General features: G+C 42.3%; 1 protein-coding gene across 1 annotated transcript; it reads left to right on the top strand.

Moving 5' to 3' along the window:
• Positions 1 to 106: 106 nt before the first annotated feature.
• Positions 107 to 20323, top strand: usp22 (ubiquitin specific peptidase 22). Its single transcript, XM_075457951.1, has 13 exons — positions 107 to 587; positions 5032 to 5164; positions 9268 to 9381; positions 11949 to 12050; positions 13215 to 13381; positions 13476 to 13623; positions 13904 to 14006; positions 15373 to 15531; positions 15779 to 15905; positions 16002 to 16093; positions 17036 to 17098; positions 18290 to 18439; positions 18527 to 20323. Exons 1-13 carry the CDS (start codon positions 468 to 470, stop codon positions 18567 to 18569), a joined length of 1521 nt encoding a protein of 506 aa, XP_075314066.1. The 5' UTR covers positions 107 to 467; the 3' UTR covers positions 18570 to 20323.
• The last annotated feature ends 169 nt before the right edge of the window (positions 20324 to 20492 follow it).

Genomic DNA, 20492 nt, shown 5'->3' with positions numbered 1-20492 from the left:
ACCAATCGCGACGTAGTACCTATTCCGTAGAGGCGGTACATATGTGAAATATGATTGTTTGCAGCCCGTCAATCACGCCTGTGACTCAGCTCTCATTGGTCCACTGCCATGAATGAGGTGGGCCTTGATGACGCTTACCGTGTAAGCTACTGTTGAAATTCACTTTAGCCTGCCTGCTAACATGTAATTTAACCAATGTTAAGAACAAAATGTACTGCGTTATTTTTAAGTATATTGGTGAATGATATTTATATCTACAAAGAACACACTGTCAAGTTTGGTTTGATGTTTACTATTGCGCGTGTCTCAGGTTCTACAACTAGGACATGTCCAGTTAGCCAAGAACGCAGCATTCGGAGGATAACGAAACTGGCGAGCTAGCCAGAGAGCTTGGACTGGGGCTGAGTTTAGGGATTTGAACAGGTTTTGTTGCTCACAGGACAGGAAAGCCGGATGCTGTGACTACCATGAGTCCTGCAGGCTGCCCCCATGTCAACGGCTTCAAAGTGGACAACTGGAAGCAGAACCTGAGGCTTATCTATCAGTGTTTCGTGTGGAGCGGTTCCGCTGAGACCAGAAAACGCAAGGTAACGGAGAAACGAGTGTGGTGGGGAAAAAAACAACACACCGTGTTTTTTTGTTTTTTTTTCTTCTTTTTTTTTATGTGTATGTTTGAAATTCCATCGTGTGCATGGACAGTTCCCCGCCCTTCCAAACAACACGAAGGTCCGATACCTAGACACTTGATGCCAAAGTACCTTTTGCCCTCCGTTAAATACTACTAGCGCGTGCTCGTGCTCTTATTTTCTATCGCCTTCTGGCTTGAGCCAGCGTAAAACGCCAAGTCTACAGGCTTTCCACAGCTGCACTGCAGCCAAGCTGAAGCAAACTAGTTAACGTATCACTGCCGAACGTTATCTACTTTCAAAGCCTGAGACCGCATGTTCGATCAGAGCTGATGTGCATCTGTTTGCACTGGCACTACGCCTGCAATGGCCCCACTTCCTTCCACCAGCAGCAGACATTGGTATTTCCTCGTTTATGGAGTTTTCTCGAAATTGGAATCCCACAAATGAGTCTATACCCAATGTCCTCCTAGATTAGCCTTTATTATGGTGTGCTGCTGTTAACCAAAAGGATGCGTCATAAAGCCAGCCAGCCCGCCCTTCACATGTCATACATGTGAGCACTGTACAGATGTGAGAAATGTTAGCAAGATGTGCTTGCATCTGCAGTATGGGCTTGGTTAAATGCCTGGCTACATCCATCCTGCATTTGTGTATGCTCTGGGACAACCCTGAGTCCACAGTAAAGGACAGGGAATCAGTTGGGGGTGGTAGTAACAGGCATGTATACTGAAACCTATGGTGTTTTTAGGGTCTCCTCATCCAGGGATTGCTGGGTTCTCTGCCTCTGCTACCACCCTAACCAGGATGGCACCCCTGCTCAGTGTGAACTCCTTTTTGTCCTCACATTTGAGCTAATGGTTGACAATGGCGTCAAATTAGAGAAAACATGCGAACCGGTTCTTTTTTTATTTATTTTTTTCATGGAAGACGTTTACATGTTTTTAATGACTGTCATGCGGTCACAACCAATGAGCGTATCATGGAGTGTTGCTCTCTGATGCGGTGGGCTACTCCATGGTTACTCCCACTGTGTATCCTCCCTGCAGCAACACTTGAAAGTGTTTCGGGTGGGGAAAAAAATGCAGACAACTCTGCTGTCATACGCCCGCCATTACAGCTGATGTCACCTTCTGCTGGTCACAGTCAACACTCGGTCTGCATCAGGCGGACTGTGACTTTCGAACGCAGATTGAATTTGTAGCATTTGTTCACCTCGTGCATTTGAAGGCTCTACTCTTCGGCCGCGTCGGTTTCTTGTCAAGGATGCTCCCGCGGAGAGTGTTGCTTGCAGGATTGTGTTATTGCGTTCTCGTTATAATACAGAAATGTTGAATATTCACTCATAATCGTGGTTAATTTTCAAAGATATTTTCAGATTCGGCGGGACGGCAAGTCCTGTCAAAGCCGTCCACTGGAAGAGTCTTACTGTCTTCACTAGGTGCAGAATTGCTAAAAGGAATCAATATGACAGACAAAGTAAGTCAATTACTTCCTGTAAAAGAACTGACAAGTGTTGCTCTAAATGTGAATATAAACAGATTAACCAGAGCCTCAAAACCACTCACGGTCAACTGCATCGGTCACCTCATTACAAGGGAGGGTTTCGCCAGTAAACTTTGGGTCCTGGCACTTCAGATTCCATTATGATCCAGCTTCCACGGGAATCTCCATTCCAAGTCTGACCCACCACAGGACTCAGAAGTCCCGTTTTTGTCACATGACCTCAGAGATGTTTTGGGAGCAGAAAGGGGAGGCCTGCACAATACTAGTGAGGTGGTTTTAACATCAGTCGCTGCTCTGGAGTCAGCTTTCCTTCTGTATTGCTGTGGTTCACACGTGTCCCATTATCATGAATGTGTTTCCTCTTTTTATGCCTTGAGGTGATGTCTGAAAATGTGTCTTCTGTGTTGACAAGCGTCAGGGTTTGTCAAGGAGAAATGTGTGCAAGTGTGTTTTCTCTGTCCGTTTGCTTTTTTTTTTTTTTTTTTTTTTTGTTCTTCTTCTTCACCAATAACAAGATTAGTTGTTTAACTGGGCTCCAACATTGCCTAAATTAACCATTTTTACTGAAATCACGTTTCCCTTCCACACATTTTTGCCAAGAATATTGAGGCTCACTCAAGTGGCCTTTATGACAATAACTACTACAAACAGGTACGTGTAGTCTGTCACTGATGTGACAGTTGAGGATGCCCAGCAGACACGGATTCCTTCACGAGCACCATGTCATCAGGGACGGCAACAATATTCAAGCCATCTTTAACACCAACGGCCTGTAGAACGAGTGCGGACAGATTGATGCATATTTTCATAATTCATGTGCTGTCTAAGCACATATACACGAGGTGTGTGTGTGTGTCTGGAATAAGAATCTGTTTTTTTGGGGGGGTTTGTTTGTTTTTACGACGTGCTGAAAAGGCTAGTTGTTTGTCATCCGATCATGCATGTGTTACTCGTTATACAGCAGCGTGTGACAGAAATGCACAAACCCAGTTCTATTCTCATGCAACATTGGCTTCTACTGCTGTCAGCCGCTCTACAAAGGCCTGGATGTCAGATGTTTGAGTTAATTTTCTTTCGCGCTGTTGGAATGTTTAAAGCGCTTGCGAGGAGAACGAATTAAAGCTTACATCAGACCCTTACGTAGTATAAACCTTCTGGAGAGGAACGGCTGTCGTTTTCTTTATGATCTGCTTTCTTGTCATTGTCATTCCTATGGCACTCGCATCCTCCATCTGCCCTCTCCCTCATTTCTCCTTACCTCCTCATGTTCATACTGGCCCATTATCTATCCTCTATCCACAATCACTCCGCCCACCCTTTCCTTTCCACCATGACTATCAAACAGAATGTATAGGAAGCTTGATTAATAATTTATCTTTCTGCTGCTTTAAAGTTTACATATTTATTATTCACATTTGACGTTATCTTTGGTGCACGAGAATTTTGAAAGCGATTTTTGCATGTAATTTCACTGGGATATAGCAAACATTAGATTATTACACATTCAGCAAAACGAATGGGGAAAGTCATCCACATTCATGAGGATTCTTCTTCCCGTTCATCTGATTAGCATCGGTGGAGTCTTATCGCAGATGTTAGCCCTGATGGAATTCCGATTAATCTCTGGCGAGAAAGCAAACGTGTGAAATGTCAAACTTTTCAGATTTAGTGTCGCTGCCTGTGCTGAGCTATAAATGAGGTGGAAAGGAAAAATGAAATAATGACTGGTGACTGTCAGCAACAACCATGCTTCTGTTTTTTCTTATGAATATGCAGTGCCACGATGGGTAGGTGTGTTTGACTGGTACTACATGTGTACCAATAAATCTCTCACTGGCTCTGATTTTCTTGTCTTTTTTTCTCTTTTTAGAACATTTGGCTCTGGAGATGCTAATTCTTAAAGGCTTGCTGTCTTACTTTTTACTTCCTGCAGTTTGTCAGCGCTGCCTCTCAGACTCGGCCGTTACTCCTGTTCACAGCTGAGTAACGCAGCGTCTTTACAGAAGTTCGATGTCGGAACTCAAAAATCCCACAATTTTTGTATCCTGACGTTAGGTAAACAACAAGCTAATCAGTTTACCATTTAACCTGCTTTTTGGGCAAGCCTAACCTTTCTCTGATTATTTTTATTTATTTGCAGTTGGCTTCTCTCCAACTAGATAAACTGTAAACCCGTAACTTTGGAAGTTGGCTCAGATGTGGCGATTCTCTTCCCCTCTCAGAATGTGAGGGACACGTCGATTCTTGGCTAATTACTGCTAGTTTTTTTCATTAAGGTTGCAGAAACTAGGTCAGGATTTAAAAAAAAAAAAAAAAAAAAAAAAAAAAAAAAAAAAAAAAAAAAAAAAAATGCAGCTGATGTGGTTCCGTCACAACCATTTTGTTGTTTTACCAAAGGATGGCACTTTCGCAAAGCAGATTTTACACACTTTGTACAAAGTTTTTTCCTCCCTTAAGTTCCTGCTCAGTTGTTGCTCATCACAGTAACTTTAGCATCACGTAGGAGCGACGTGACCTAACTACTTGAGCCCAGAAAATGACCAATTAATGATCGTATGCTGTTAGTTGCAAACTGGTGATGATTTCCTGCCACTGAGTATCCTCACCTCTGTTATCAGCACGTCAGCAGAAATCAGACTATTGGAATAAACCACAAAGTTCTACATGCATCAGAAAATTCTTGAGATATTGTTGCTTTTTTGCTAAGTTTATTGCCGTTATTTCTGGGTCGGCTTGTGGGAGAGAACTCCATCCATTAGTCCACAATTTGGAATGGCAAAGAAAGAAAGTGTGAATGCTTTTGCATATGAGTAGCATTTAATGTAATGAAATCCTAAATTCAGAAATTCTTATGATCATGTCCTTTTTTTGTCTCTGTTTTTCTTCCCCTCTCTTTCAGGCCAAGTCATGTATCTGTCACATGTGTGGCGCCCACCTCAACAGACTCCACTCCTGCCTCTACTGCGTCTTCTTCGCCTGCTTTGCCAAAAAACATATCCACGAACATGCCAAGAGCAAGAGGCATAACCTGGGTATGACGCACACACTCACTAATTTCATGAGTTGCTGAATGAGTTGTTTGGAGGCCTGTCGTGTCTGCGTGATGTAACAACTTTGCCTTACAAACAGACACAGACATATACAGCACATGTAAAACTCTTTAACTAGCCCTCATTTGTTGCTGCTTCTTTTTTTTCCACTAAAGTAATGTAAGCAAACTTGCATGTCTTTTTCAACATGCGTGGGTAAAAAAAAAAAAAAGTGTTAATTGGAAGGTATAAAAAAAACTTTTTCACTTAACACCTTCCACTTAACACTTTTTTTTTTTTTTTTACCCATGCATGTTCCAAAAGACGCATCGTTTGCTTACATTTCTTTAGTTGCGTCGACAAAAATGATTAAACACATAAAATTGTGGATGGGGGGTGTTTGCGCCAACAAGGTGATTTCCAAAGAGCTCATAGCTGAAAAACTTGGCATATCTCAGAATGGTGTGCTGTGTATTCCTAAAATAATTTGACAAAACTGGGCAAGTGGAGCACAAAAGAAACTATCTACAGCAGGTGAACAGCTATGAGCCGTTACACATGCCAGTGCAACATAATTGCAGCACATTCTAAAGAGCTTGGCCTCGAGAGATTTGAATGTCACATGTGTATTTGGCCTTGCGGTGCCTATTAGAAGGCAGAAATGCATTAGTGAACAGGGGACTGGGGTCAGCCCTGGTCGTTGAGTAAGATTAAGCACATTAATTTGGTACCACTCAGTGGTTTGCAGTCAGCTCCCTCCAAAATCCCTCAAAACTTCAATTTTTTTGAGAATATTCTTTGTTGTACATCAATTGACTCGTCGACAATCTTCATTTAAAATCGAAGCTATTCTTTCTTAAAAATGTCCGTCCAGGAACCGAACCAGTCGCTCCGTTTGTCACCTCAGCTCACTGGTCTGCGGCTTTGTTGGCGTGTTTCCAGAACAAACGGGAGAGATATCATTTAGCTCACCAAATTAGATATTTGCATCAGACAAAACAGGGATGGCTCCAGATTAGAAGAGAGACTTTTGCTGCACTTGTTGGCAACTGGAAACTCAGTAGTCAGTAGTCACAATGCTTGTTGGAGGCTTCTTCCTAACTAAGAGCCACTTCTTTCTGTTTACACTGCCAAAGCAGTCAGACTCTGGGCCAGGAAAACTGCTGCTCAGCAGCACCAACTTTTTGCTGGTTCAGTGTCTGGGGGAAGGAGTATCATCTGCAGTGGTTAGGATAGCTGTCTCGCAGCGGGGGGGGGGGGGTCTGTAGATGCTGCTCTTACCTGTGTTTTCTCTGGGTGCTCTGTGCCCCCCCCACAGCTGGTTAATTGGCGATTAAACTGAACATAGGTATGAGCACGATTATGCACAGTTGTCTGTCTCGCTTGGCTGACCCTGCGATGGTCGGTTGACATGTCCACTGTGTACTCCACCTCTTACCAATAGTTAGTACGGATGGAGGGCACCCACCATGACTCTGAACAGGAAGAAGTGGCTATAGAAAATGGATACGTGGTGCTCTCAGATGCTAATGTAGAAGGGGCATATGCGCAGACTGTAATACTTTTATAGATTTTAGTCTACCGCAGAGCTTCATGAACCATTGCAACCATTAGTGGAAACGATGGAAAGTATTATAAAGCTTACGAAGAAGGTAATTCAACGCTGGAGTGTGGCAAAAGATGTTGGTTGTTCTAAGTCAGCTGTGTCTGAAATTTGGAGCATGTACATACAAAATGGGGAAATGTTGGAAAAGGGAAACATTCAGGTCGACCAAGAGAGATGTCAAAGTGCCAAGACAGAGGACTTAAAGTAATATGTCTGAAATAAGAAGCGGTACAATTAAAGAGATGGAAAAACAAATGGGCAGAAACAGGAGTCAGTGTTTGTGACTGTTAGAATACAAAGCTGAAGGAAATTATACTTTTTTTCATTCACAAAAGCCGAATGTAAGCCATCACTAACACCTAAACAGAAGAGAACGAGGTTACAGTGGGCTCAGGGCTAAGGAGAAGCTATCATGGACTGTGGATGATTGGATGACAGTGATATTCAGAGATGAATCTCTATTGGACTAGGAGATGGTATCAGAACTTTTGTTTAGTGCAGATCCTATGATACATATAAAGATGACTGCTTGAAGAAAACAAGCATATTACCTCAATCATTATATGTGGTCGATGTCCAGTGTAGGACATACAGAGATGCAGTCGTTACCTCTACAGAAACTGCTCAGGTGGACATTTTGTCCACTTTGCCAAAATCGTCAATTGAAAGCAGCTTTTGGTGATGCTGAGGTACAAGAAAGTTGGAGCTCGACTCATTGGTGATGTCCATGTCTCACAGAATTTAAGGAGTTGCAAGAGAATACAGCGTTAACCCATTTGTTTTGTTCTTGATTCCTTAATATTTTCCTCATCTGTATAAAAAATGAAATAAATTCCAACAGTTTTATTCATTTTTTTAAATGTATTTCTTATAAAGCTAGAATGTTCAACTATTAAGTGAAAGTGTTAATGTCATATTTTTTCTTTTTTCTTTTAATAAATAAAAACGCTGAATGAACGTCCTCCAAGTATTGTGATTTTAATTTTTTTAGCCAGTGATTGGAACTCAGCTGTTTTAGTCAAAAATATAAAACGCGGACCTTATTAACAAAATAAAAAAACACAGACTTGGGAGGCAACGTTCAGAAGTATATTTTACATTATGCATCATTTGAATTTCCCCCACTGGGGGATGAATAAAGTATTTTTCTATTCTATTTTATCCTATCCTATTTGTCTGAAAGCTGCACCGGCAGTTTCAGATTCCTTTTACGTTCTCCTCATCAAAAAAAATTAGATGGTTTGGAGCTGCGAGTGAAGCACTGCAGTGGTTTCAGGAGAGCAGAGCCGCAGCAAAGGCACTCAGGGCGTCAACAAAAAAAGCTGGGCCTGACATGTTGAGAATTTCCTATTTGGTGATATGATGCCTCCTTAACTGTTATCAAGATGCCGACGCAAAACCTTGGTTTTAGGGTCAAGGTTGCAATAAGTTTATGGTTAGGTTTAGGGTAATGGTTAGGATGAGGTATCTGGTTGTAATGAGCTGGCAGGGAGTGCATTCTGTCAGTGGAGATGTGTGTATTTGTGAGTTTGATTAGCTTAGCTGCTGAATTTAAAAAAAAAGGAGTACGAAACAGTCCGCAACACAGAGAGAAGATCTTATAAAAAGGGACAGATCTCAGCAGACTGGTGAGGAGGTAATTAAGTCTTCTCTGACAAACCCTGTGGAATCAGCCTTGATTAAATAACCCTCCTTCTCTTCCTGTTTCCCTTCCTATAATCTTTTTTTTTTTTTTTACTCTTCATCTCTTTCATCCACCCATTTTATGCATTTTTTTTTTTTTTTATTATTCAGCCATTTGCCGCATTCTGTTTGCCGCCTCGTATGGGCTCATCTCCCTCTCTATCCTCTTTCGCCCTCCTCTTGTTCCCATGGTTACCTGATGACCCTCCTGATATTCAGAATTGGGAGGGTATCCTTTAATTGAGACTTGTCTTTTCTTGCTGCATTTTCCTCTTGTTTTTTTTCTTCACCGCTTATCAGTTCAAGTGAAAGTCTTCCTTTTTTTTTTTTTTTTTGTCCTATCTCCTTCATATCTGCAGCAGATGACAGCCAAGAGAGCCCTGCAGCCAGGTTGTTATAGCAACATCAAACAGGTAGCTGCAGGGTATAGAGCAGGTGATGAGAGGGGAGGAAGAGGGAGTGGAAGGACATTTTTTAACCCGTGTGTGGACACTTTAGTGAGTGTGTGATAGTGAAAGATAGCACAGCTGGGTGGCCGTCTCCCTCCCTCTTTCTTCCTCCATTACCTCTTTGACTCCTAATGGCTTTCGGCTGTTTCTATATGTTGTACAAAAATTGGTGATCTGTCCTCAGATAAACCGAGCTGCCTGTCATGGCAACACCATGACAACAAGGATGTCGGCAGTTGTTACACAGATTGCATCGACACACCCCTTTATAACCCTCAGACTGTCAAATAAACAGATTGTCCCGAGTTTGAAATGAAATGACATCATGTACTGCTTTCTAATCATTCCCCCCTTGTCTGCTTGTCCAGCTATCGACCTGCTGTATGGGGGAATTTACTGCTTCATGTGCCAAGACTACATTTATGACAAAGAGATGGAACAGATTGCCAAAGAGGAGCAAAGGAAAGCCTGGAAGATGCAAGGTACAGAACTACTGAACACACAGTCATGCATCCAGTGTGACACATGTACACGATCCCAAGCGAAGTCTCCCACTGGTTTGAACCCAAATAGTGCAGAGGGGGAAGATGAATAAAACTGTTAGTCGTCTCATGACTAAAACTGCCTGTTCGCACAAGGGAAGAAGTCTGCATACACGTTCTTTTTGCTAGATTTATGAGTACCGTAAATCCTCTAATATTGGCCTGTATTCCATTACTGGCCGGGATTCTAATATTGGCCGGTCTTGCTGTCGGAGGAGGTAAATACTGGCCGGATTCTTATACAGGCCGGGTCTATAATTAGAACGAACGATTTCTCTGGGCAGCCTCAACATTATACCGGTGCTTGTGATCGTAACATACAAGACTTGCAGCTCAATGCGCTTTACAGTCAGATTACCGGTAACAACAAAGTTAAAGCAAAATTAAGTAAAATAAAAAATAAATAAGTAGGATATATGGTATGTTGAAATTAGCATTCACTTCTATCACTATCGCATTCGAATGCGATCACGATCGTGAGTGAGCCTGTCCACTGTGACTTGCAATAACGGCCAAACTACCGATATCGTTTTTTACAGCCCTGCGCTGCTGCCCGTCTGCGCAAGGAAGAGAACAGACAGGCAGCAGAACATGAGGAGGACGAAGAAGAACTGTACAATAATGAACTTGTTGTAGAGACTGGTGCGAGTGATGAGGAGATTACGGGGAGAGATGAAGAGGAGATGAAATACCGGTAGCCTAATTATCACCATGGTTAAGTGACAATGCACTACTGGTAACTGCGGTCAAGTGAGCCGCGGATGAACGAGTGGCGGCTCACTTGACCGCAGTCTACTGGTACCGGTATGTTTGCTACGTTTCTGTTACCATATTACCGGTACTACACTGGAATTTAGCCTGAATTGCCGGTATTTGTCTATTTTATAGGTTCAAATAGACACAAAATCTCGTTTTTATTCATTCCACTGGTAGTCTGTTTTGCTCAAATAGAAATAGAGGCCTGTCTCTAATTCTGGCCTCCTTCCAATAATGGCCGGGACCAAGATGCACGTGAGTGAATAAAGGCCCCGGCCTATATTAGAGGATTTACGGTATGTGCTTATGTCTGGCTCACTTCTGTAAAGATCAATCGTAGAAACTATAGCCCTTTTTCCATCAGATTCTGTAGCGAATTAAAAGTTGTATCGCATTACTTTGTTGCGATATAAGATGCGTTCGGTTGGTTTTCCATCAAACAGGACGATTCTAGCGAAATAAAATGACATCACATGAACGTGCTGATGCACATTATTCTGACTCGACCAGATGATTTTCCATTACAAAAGTGGCGAATTGTAGAGAATTAGAATGCTCGGTAGCCTCCCAATTCCTCTCAACGCCTCTCTTGTGCAAAACGGTGGACAGTTTTTTTTGAAGACATCTGCGTTTCTCTGCCTCTTCCCATCCAGGGCCGAAACAACGTCGACCTCCCGAATTGTGTTTAAAAAAAAAAAGCAGAGTCTCTGCTCTCGACCAGTTGTTTCTTTTATCATCGGACATTGTTGTTACTAGTTGTTGCTGCTGTTTTGATACCGACAGGATAGGTGAAATGGGGCGGCTGAGCGGCTCAACAACAACAACAACATTCGAATCCTCGCGCTTTACCAATACCATCTGCGCATGCGTGGCTAGTCTGAATCGCATTAACCTTTTCCATCACTTCTGTAGCGATACAACTTAGCCCTGAACCATCTATTTCGAGCGAATTGATTTAATGCAACAAAACAGGCGTTCTAGCGATTTAACCGTTTTTCCATTACATGTATCGCACTAACTTCTTGATGCGCATCAAATTAAAGCGAATCATGTCGTTGATGGAAAAAGGGCTTATGTGCGAGAATCCAGGAATGGATGCAGACACTCCCCCAAATTGTCACTTGGGTATAAAAGAAATGCCTATAATTTTCCCCCACAAATGATAGACACGTGATAGATAACGTGAGCAACAGTAAAATAAGAGAGCAGCTTTCCTGAATGTTGAGAGAATTTAAATCTGTTTTGTTTTGAGGCTTCCGTTCTTGAATCACAAAAGCAATCAGCTCGCTCTTGCTAAAGGTAAAGGACTCTATGGAAGTCTCATATCAAGGTCTTTCGCAGCTGTTAAGCATGACCGTGAAACACTGTTGCAGTCGAGCTCCGTGAAACCGTTTTGTTTTATGTTGTGTCATGCCACCATTTATTTTCCGGTTTCCACCTTTATCAGGTTAACATTGCTCTAAAATTCATGCTTTGAAGAAAACACGAGGTGCACACATTCTCACCACACATTCATTCTGTACAATTACCAGTTTGTTTGCAGGAAAAGGTGCACAAATGTTTTTTTGTTTTTTTGTTTTCTAATTAATTCATTTTTTTCATCCCAGTCTTTTTGCCCTAAAAGAGAAAACCTGTGAATGAATCGCTAAAGCAGGGTGCTACTCAAATAACCTTGCCTTCAAAGGAAGTAAGAAGGACAAGATGATCATTTTTCAAGCACGTGTCGACGTACATCCCTGTATCTGTTTCAGGCATAGGGGAGAAGTACTCAACATGGGAGCCAACCAAGAGGGAGCTGGAGCTACTCCGCCACAATCCCAAGAGGAGGAGAATCACCTCCAACTGTACAATTGGTTTGTTACACACACACACACACACACACACACACACACACAGTTGAGAATATAGGAATGAAGCAGTAGGGCATCAGGCAGTGTGTGGCAGTGAGGGAAGCAGGCAGACTTTTAATAGTTTGTAGCAGCCTGCAGAGATCTGCCCAGCACCATTAACATCATTGGCCACGTTTTACAATGAGGAAAATTACAGGGCTGGCTGCTCATCAGTGAGAAAACTGCCTCTTTCTGCTCAGCTCTCTTTCTACCTTCTCTACTTTTCACTCTGTCTGTGTGTGGTTGGGTCCGCTGTCCAACATAGCCTCGGGTACATTGTAGTATTTGTTTGCATCAGAATTTTCTGAGATTCTGTCTCTTTTCCCCCTTTTTTTTTTTTTTTTTTCCTTGTCCTGTAAAAATAACGCAGTTACTTCATTTTCATTCATCATAAACAAATAAAGCCTCGTTTCAAAATTTTGGTCCATCTTTCATTAGACCGATGCGATAAGCTGTCCAGTTTTAGTAATATTTATTTTTCTTTTGTAAGGTAATTGTTGTTTAATAAAAGAAAAACAAACGTTTAAAACTGCTTGGCAATGCAAGGCTGTGGAGGTAAATCCACCCACATGTGAATATGTTTATGATATCAATATTAGGTCATTTAGTTTTGGACATTACTTATTTAAATCTGTAATGTAAGCTGTTTTTAATCTGATAAATGTACAATTAGTTTGAGATTTCTAGTGTTCGTCGTGTCAAATTAAAAAAAGAAAAAAAGAAAATCCATTTAGATTAGATCAGTGGCTTTGAAAAGAGCAACATTACAATCGCTAGATATGCAGTAGAGCACCTGGCTTCCAAAACTTCCAAACTTTTTGACCTTATACTGCTAATATGAGTGAAAATTGTGCCACTACATTGTTTAGTTCTTGCCTCAGATCTTTTTAGAAACTGGCATTTCAGCATGATTAAAGTGAAATAAGTCAAAGTTTCGGCCATTTTTTTTAAAGCAGAAGCTGTCAACTCGTGCTGAAATCTTATTGGCTCAGAGAACAGGGACCTGATTATCCTATGAGGGGCCTCAGAAGTCAAGTCTACAGTTTGATTGAATCTATTTAGTGTATTTGTTTATTCTTTGACTGTTGACTTCTTAATGTCCTTCTCCCCTCTGCTGTCCCCTTTCAGGCCTGCGTGGACTTATAAACCTGGGCAACACGTGCTTTATGAACTGCATCGTTCAAGCGCTGACGCACACTCCGCTGTTACGCGACTTCTTCCTGTCCGACCGACACAAATGTGAAATGCAGAGCAACTCCTGCTTGGTGTGCGAGATGTCGCAACTGTTCCAGGAGGTGACTATCTAGTCCAAAATGGCACAATACCAAGTCCAAAGGGGACACATTTCTCTGTCGCCATCAGTCTTACACACACTACCTCCTATTCCAGTTCTACTCAGGCCACCGCTCGCCCCACATCCCATTCCGCCTCCTCCACCTGGTGTGGACCCACGCCCGTCACCTGGCCGGCTACGAGCAGCAGGACGCCCACGAGTTCCTCATTGCAGCACTGGACGTCCTGCACAGACACTGCAAAGGTAAAAAGTAGAGATTGTAAGTGAAAAGAGTGCAGAAGGACAGAAAAAGAGGCTTCAGGACAACACCAGAGGAGCTGCATGGAATGACTGGCTGAGTGGAGCTGAGAGGATGAAAAGAGATGATAGAGGCTGACGGAGACAGCTCAGATTCTCTTGGATCTCTTTGTCACGCTTGTCAGTTTACAAGCAGAGTGGGTGGCTGCGAAGTTACACAGGATAGCTTTTAGTGACTGTGTACATTTTTGTGTGTGTGTGTGTGTGTGTGTGTGTATCCACACAGATGACAATGGGAAGAAAGCCAACAACCCGAACCACTGTAACTGCATCATCGACCAAATCTTCACAGGGGGCCTGCAGTCTGACGTCACCTGCCAAGTCTGCCAGTAAGTGTGCATTTATGTGTGAGTGTAAAAAAACAACAACATTAGTGCCTCACTGGAGGCTGTGTTTGGGCAGTAAAGTCTGATGGAACAAAGCTGTGGCTTTGTTGCCTTCTGAACCATTTGTTCCACTTGTCCGCATTAAACCTCTCTACTTCCTGCCTTGAGTTGAGCAGCCTCCACTCTACTTTATCATTCACATATCGCACATGCACACCCCGAGGTGCCACACTGCAGCAACAAGCCCGTCCGGCCATGCAGTCTGTAATGTTGTTCTCTTGCTCCACCTGCTGGTTTGCGGAAACTACTGATGCTTTAAGGGATTATTTTTATTTTTTTATTTTTTTCAAATAAGACTTAAAGGGGAAGTTGTGGTATACGCTCCAAAAATTCTAATCCGCTACAGAGGTTATATAAAAATAAAAAAATCTCACTGTACATTCAGGCAGAGCTGCAAAATGGCGAGGTCACTATTTAATCAATTTATTCTGGGAGTGATTTCTGGTCACTTTCTGTGCTTTTCTTCAATTTTTTATTTTTTTCCTCAGACCAAAATACGACTATAAATTGGTCTCCGCCTGTTGCATAGTTGTGCATTTGATATGAAGAACGAGAAGCACCTTGTAACGATGTTTCAAAGAATCGTGCATGCTCGACACAAAAAACCCAACAAAATCAGACCCCAAGAATTCCCATTAGCTGATACTCACATTCAGTAACACATTCTAACATAACTGAATCCTACTTTCATCTAGATTCAGCTTAAACAGTTCAGCAGACTTCCTTTCAATGAACCCCATGTTAAAAAATACATTTCCTTGGATAGATTTTTTTCCATATGCAACTACTTCATGAAAGTATAATCTCCAACCTTCCCTTTGTGCTGGGTTTGCTCGGCCGTTGGAGAACATGATCTGCCCTCAAGCCAACAGAAGATCAAGGATCTCTCACCAGCAACTGATGAACATCAGCTATAAAAGCTGTTCTGATTATGTGAAATGCCTAAATGAGTAGAGAGTGATCAATGAATTCATCAAAAGAATTTTTAAGTGTGCTGTCTAGGAATTCTTTGATGTTCTAGTCGAGGACCGCATCTGCTGCCGGCTCTGTATAAAACTGCTACAGAGCAGGAAGGAGGAGAAAGTCCTTTTTGCACCTGACTTCTGAGGAAATCTTACTACAACAAGGCTTTAGATGATTTGTAGTTAAATTTTACTTTGTGCTATTTTCTTTTTTAACATAATAACACCATAGAACCATAGGTCTAAATAAAGAAAACTACTTGCAGCTGGTAACAGACATTAATATGCTCTAATCGTCACACGGCATCGTCTGGAATCTGTAATATTTCATTTCCTCTTCTCCCTAGTGGTGTTTCAACAACCATAGACCCATTCTGGGACATCAGTCTGGACCTGCCAGGCTCCTCCACGCCATTCTGGCCCCTCAGCCCCGGAGGAGACTTGACGGCACTTAACGGAGAGAGCCACACCACCGGAGCCACGACGCTCACCGACTGTCTGCGCAGGTAACACGGCCTGGAATACCAGTTTTATACAAGCAGTGTCTGTATGAAAAGATAAGTCATTGCGTCTTTATTTCCTCTATCTTTTTCTCCCCTAAATAAACATCCATTTGGAACAAAGTCAGATCCGTAGAATGATGACTCTTAGGTCTCCCCCCTAAATCCGTTGGAGCCAGAGATATCAGGAATCAGACGATGGAGGTGCACATAGACACAAATACTCTTGCCCCAAATTGCTCTTCCTCTCCAGGTTCACCAGACCAGAGCACCTCGGCAGCAGCGCCAAGATCAAGTGCAGCGGTTGCCATAGTTACCAGGAGTCCACCAAGCAGCTGACCATGAAGAAGCTGCCGATTGTGGCCTGCTTTCACCTCAAAGTAAGAGAATCAAGTTTTACTCCTCATTGAGGGGATATTGATAACCAGAGCAGTGGTCTTACACTGTCTTGTATGTTTGTTTGTGTTTGTTGTCAGAGGTTTGAGCACTCGGCCAAACTACGGCGGAAGATCACGACTTATGTCTCCTTTCCACTAGAGCTGGATATGACCCCCTTCATGGCCTCGAGGTGACTGGAATCCAAAAGGACATAAATCAGTCAAAGAAACAGAAACCAACTAATGTGTGCAATTAAAGCAGTAGCAGCCTGTTATTACTGAGGAGGCACACATCTTATAAGCACATCCCACAACAAGATCAAAATTATTGAATGCTCAATCACATGACATCAGTCACCAGTCTTTTTGCCCACATGTGTTTTGTCCTGCAGATATGTTTTCACTTGTTTTAAACTCTCAGCTTAGACACTTGCAGTCGGAATAGTTGGCATCAGTTTAAGGAGTTTGAACACATTGTCAAACCGCTTCATCGTCAAAAAAAAAAAAAAGCGAGGCATGTGGGTTGTGGAACCCACATTGAAGCACCGCAATTCTGCACCTGTAGTCTTCTAGACTATGGTCAGTTAAAGAGTTGGTCTTCTGGCATCTTGAATTTGTAGTTGGTCTTCAAAGTTTAATTTCCATAATTTTATTGTTAAGCAGGCGTTGCAGTATGCCGCCCCGCCTCCAATTAGTTAGGGTTCCCCGATATGAGCTTTACTCTACATCACCGCTTCAAGTGGCATTATGGTTAGAAAAAATTTAAAAAGTAAGATGCCTGCAATGACCTTTTTTGGGAAAATTCTAATAAGGCAAAGCAGTTTTAGCTGTTTTAAGCTGTCTGGGTTGCACAGAAGATCTCACACTAGTCCCCTGTACAACAACACCTGCGGATAGCCTGAGCGACATGCCAATATTTTCACTGGATGCACACACAGGAAATCTCAACATATAAGGTAGCTGCTGGCAACAAATGAGAAGTTGAGATTAAAGGAGTGTTGAGGAAGTTCTGTGCTTCAGCAAAAGTATCTCAAGCTTTATAGCTGGATTAAAAGAATATATTTTATGAATGAACTTCTAACACCAAGGGCAGTTGTTGAGACAAAGCGATTTTATTCTGCTGTGTTTTCCAGTAAAGAAAGCCGGATGAACGGGCAGTACCAGCAGACTGTGGACCCGTTCAACAACGACAACAAGTAAGACAAACGGGTGTCGTGAGCAAACTTTCCGAACCAGCACAGATTCCAAATGAGTCAGAAGTAACCAGATTATCACCACTCTGCCGCTAACAATGACAGAAACCTTGTGAAAAAATTTTCAAATTTTTCAAATTTCATCAAATTCTTTTTTCCTTTTAACCTTTTTTTATGTCAGACGTGATTCTGAGGAAATAGTTTTCAGCGTCTTCTCTGACCAGCTTTATTGTGTTCAGCTCATTCAAAAGTTGGGACAGCATCGTGTTTATCGTTGTGTCACATCGGCTTCTTTTTAATGACATTTAGAATTGTTTTGGAAATGAGGACATTAATTGTTGTCCATTCTTGCCGAATGCAAGATTTCAGCTCCTTAGCAGTCTGCTGCTGCTGCCTGATGCTCCTCTGTACATTCTCAGCAGGAGGCAGATGTGGACAGCAGGCAGGCCATTAAAACTCACACGCTCTCAGTGCGTATGAGCCTACGCTGTTGTACGTCATGCAGAATGAGGCCTGGCATTGTCCTGCTTGTCTCCATAATGGTAGCATACATCTCTCTAAAATTCCAGTATGCACCTCTGCATGAATGGAACCTTCACCAAATGAAATCATCCATGCCGTGCACACTGATGCAGCCCCATCCCATCACAGATGCTGACTCTTACACCTTCTGCTGATAACTACCTGGATACTTTTTCTTGTCTTGTACTGTGGAACCAGACTTTTTTTTTTCCCCAAAAGCATTTTTGCCTGGAAAGAAGGATGCTCCTCTCATACCTAATCCTGACACCCTCACCTGTCATCAGTGAATCTGATGATTAAAGAATCTCCTAAAACGCTGTCACTTGTACATCCTGTAACCCCTAATTCTAGATTTAGATGCAGATTTTCTATTCATATAGTTATGTTTTCTGCATACATGAAGTTGTTCGGTGGACAAACTGAAAATCACTTCCTTTTGTACTCGTGTCTTTAAATAAAAAAGGTTGGAGTGAATTTCCAAACCAGAGTTTTCTATAAGAATAAGTTTATACGTTGTTTTCACTGTCTCTAGGTTTAAAATGCATTGGAAAACGTTGCTTACAAAGCCAGGATCCTTGTAATTCCCATATCATTCAGCCATTTGTAGCTGCATTAAACGCAGTTCAGTAAAAGCTGAAGTGACGTCTTTCCCTTTCTCCCTTCTCTATTCAGGTACAGCTTGTTTGCAGTGGTGAACCACCAGGGGACGCTGGAGAGCGGCCATTACACCACCTTCATCCGGCAGCACAAGGACCAGTGGTTCAAGTGTGACGATGCCATCATCACCAAGGCCAGCATCAAGGACGTACTTGATAGCGAAGGGTGAGCATGTCGTTTACTGAGCACTGTTCCCGTACTGACCAGGCTTTGGTTTGTTGGTTTGACACTGTGCTGCTCTCATCTCCACAGGTACCTCCTGTTTTACCACAAACAGTTCCTGGAGTACGAATAGTCTGAGCCCACGGGTGGAGCTTAAGAAGGATGCAAGGATTAGTTACACGGAAAAAGGTTAAGAGGGAGGAAGGAGGCAAAGAAACAGAAACACACGCCTACCTTACTCACTCCGAGCTGCAGCTCTCACTCTTACATGGAATTACCCTTACACTGCTTCACCAGATCCACTGTCTGCTGTGCAGGATAAAGCAAAATACAAGGACCCACAGAAAATCCTACAAATACAGAAGGGAGATTTGTATTGTTGCAGACGTTTCACTTGAATTCAGGGCATGAAGGAGGAAGAAGCTTTGATATTCTGCACTCACTTTCAGATAAGGGAGGAATTGTCTCCTACTCTGGCATTTCTCGGTTATCAGGCAAAGACAAGAGCCGGGGAAGTTTTACTTGATCCCAAATGCTGTTCTTCACCCACGTCTTGCTCTATGCTTGCACAGCTCCATACATTAACATCCACGAGTGCAAAGAAGCCGAGCCACAGCCTCCCACTGGGGGTATAAAGCTCTACAGGAAGAGCTTTTCTCCCCTCCCTCTCCCCACTGTATCTGCAAAGACTCAAACTGACAACTTTCTGGACATGAGCACGTGTTTCCGACACACCCGCACTCCTCCAGAAGACCAAAAATTCCCAGAATGGAAGTTGTCTTATGCATTTTTTTTTTTTTCCCTTTGTTTCGTTCGTCGTGAAACTGTTGTGGTGGAAAAACCCACCTGACATAGTATTCTGAAGTGTATTCCATTGATTATTCGTGAGTTTGTAGTTGTCGCACACACATAGGTACTTACGGAAAACATTTTCTCTGGAGATGGATGTGACAACTCTGTTGTTTTCTGCCTCTCTTTCAGCTTCCAAAAGTCAAAGGGGGGTCATAGATGCACCGTGAATATTATATTTTTATACATCTTGCAATTAAAAGGTTTGTTTACGTTCTTTTTTTGTGTTTTTTTTTTCATTCTCCTTAAACTCTCATGTTGTTCATGTGTGTCACGTCGTGCCGTCAATCACGTTTATTTTGTACACAAAAAAACAGTGCTGATAATTTTTGTGCAACTGCTGCTATGGATTCTTTTTTCTTTTTCTTTTTTTTAAACATAATACGGCTTTTTTTTTTTTCCCCCGAGAAATATTCTCCACGTTGTTGCGATGCTGTTTCAGGTAAACGGTTTAAAAAAAAAAGAAAAAAAAAGAAAAAAGACAAACTGAAACGCAACTCAGAGTACAGAGTGTACATAATGGGTCAGAAGTTCAGTCCCGCAGTGTTATCTGTCGACCGCATGTCGCTCTAATTGATCCGTGTGTGTGCGCGCTCGTGTATGGCCCAAAGAGAGAGGAAGGAATAAAAAAAAAAACACCTCAGAGTTTGTGTAAAGAGACAAAGAAAAATGGCGCGCGCGTTCCTGTTTTTATGCACGTGTGTCGTGCGTATGCACTGTATGTTTGTGTACTGAATCAGTACTTGCATTCAGCATGCCGTCTGAGCTGGGTATCACAGTTTGATCGTTTTTGTTCTGTTTTTTTTCCCTTTTTCCACATGTTGATGACGTATGTAAAAGTGTATGTGTACAGTTTGTATGTGTCAGACAAATGGTGAAACCTCAAAAGTTGGTTTGTTCTCCTGTCCTGCTGGATCCAGCCGCAGGGCCGTATTCAGTCAGCCGGTCAGTCATTCCTCGCACACAGTTGTTCCTGCTGCAAGAACTGGACACAGAGTTGGAAATACACTCAAATAAAGACAAATCTATATCTCTAAACACTTATTGTGCTCTTTATTCATTTCATGTCGTTGTATAACGTTTATTTTTTGCCGAAGTCTTTACAGAAGTTGCAACAGTTCACGGTATTTAATTCTGATTTTGTTATTGACTGAAGGATGATGAAGATTACATCAACCTGCTGGTAACCATAGCAACAGTCCTTTGT

Source organism: Odontesthes bonariensis, chromosome 23 (assembly GCF_027942865.1).
Source record: "Odontesthes bonariensis isolate fOdoBon6 chromosome 23, fOdoBon6.hap1, whole genome shotgun sequence".
Lineage (NCBI taxonomy): Eukaryota > Metazoa > Chordata > Actinopteri > Atheriniformes > Atherinopsidae > Odontesthes > Odontesthes bonariensis.
This window is presented reverse-complemented; position numbering and strand designations above follow the sequence as displayed.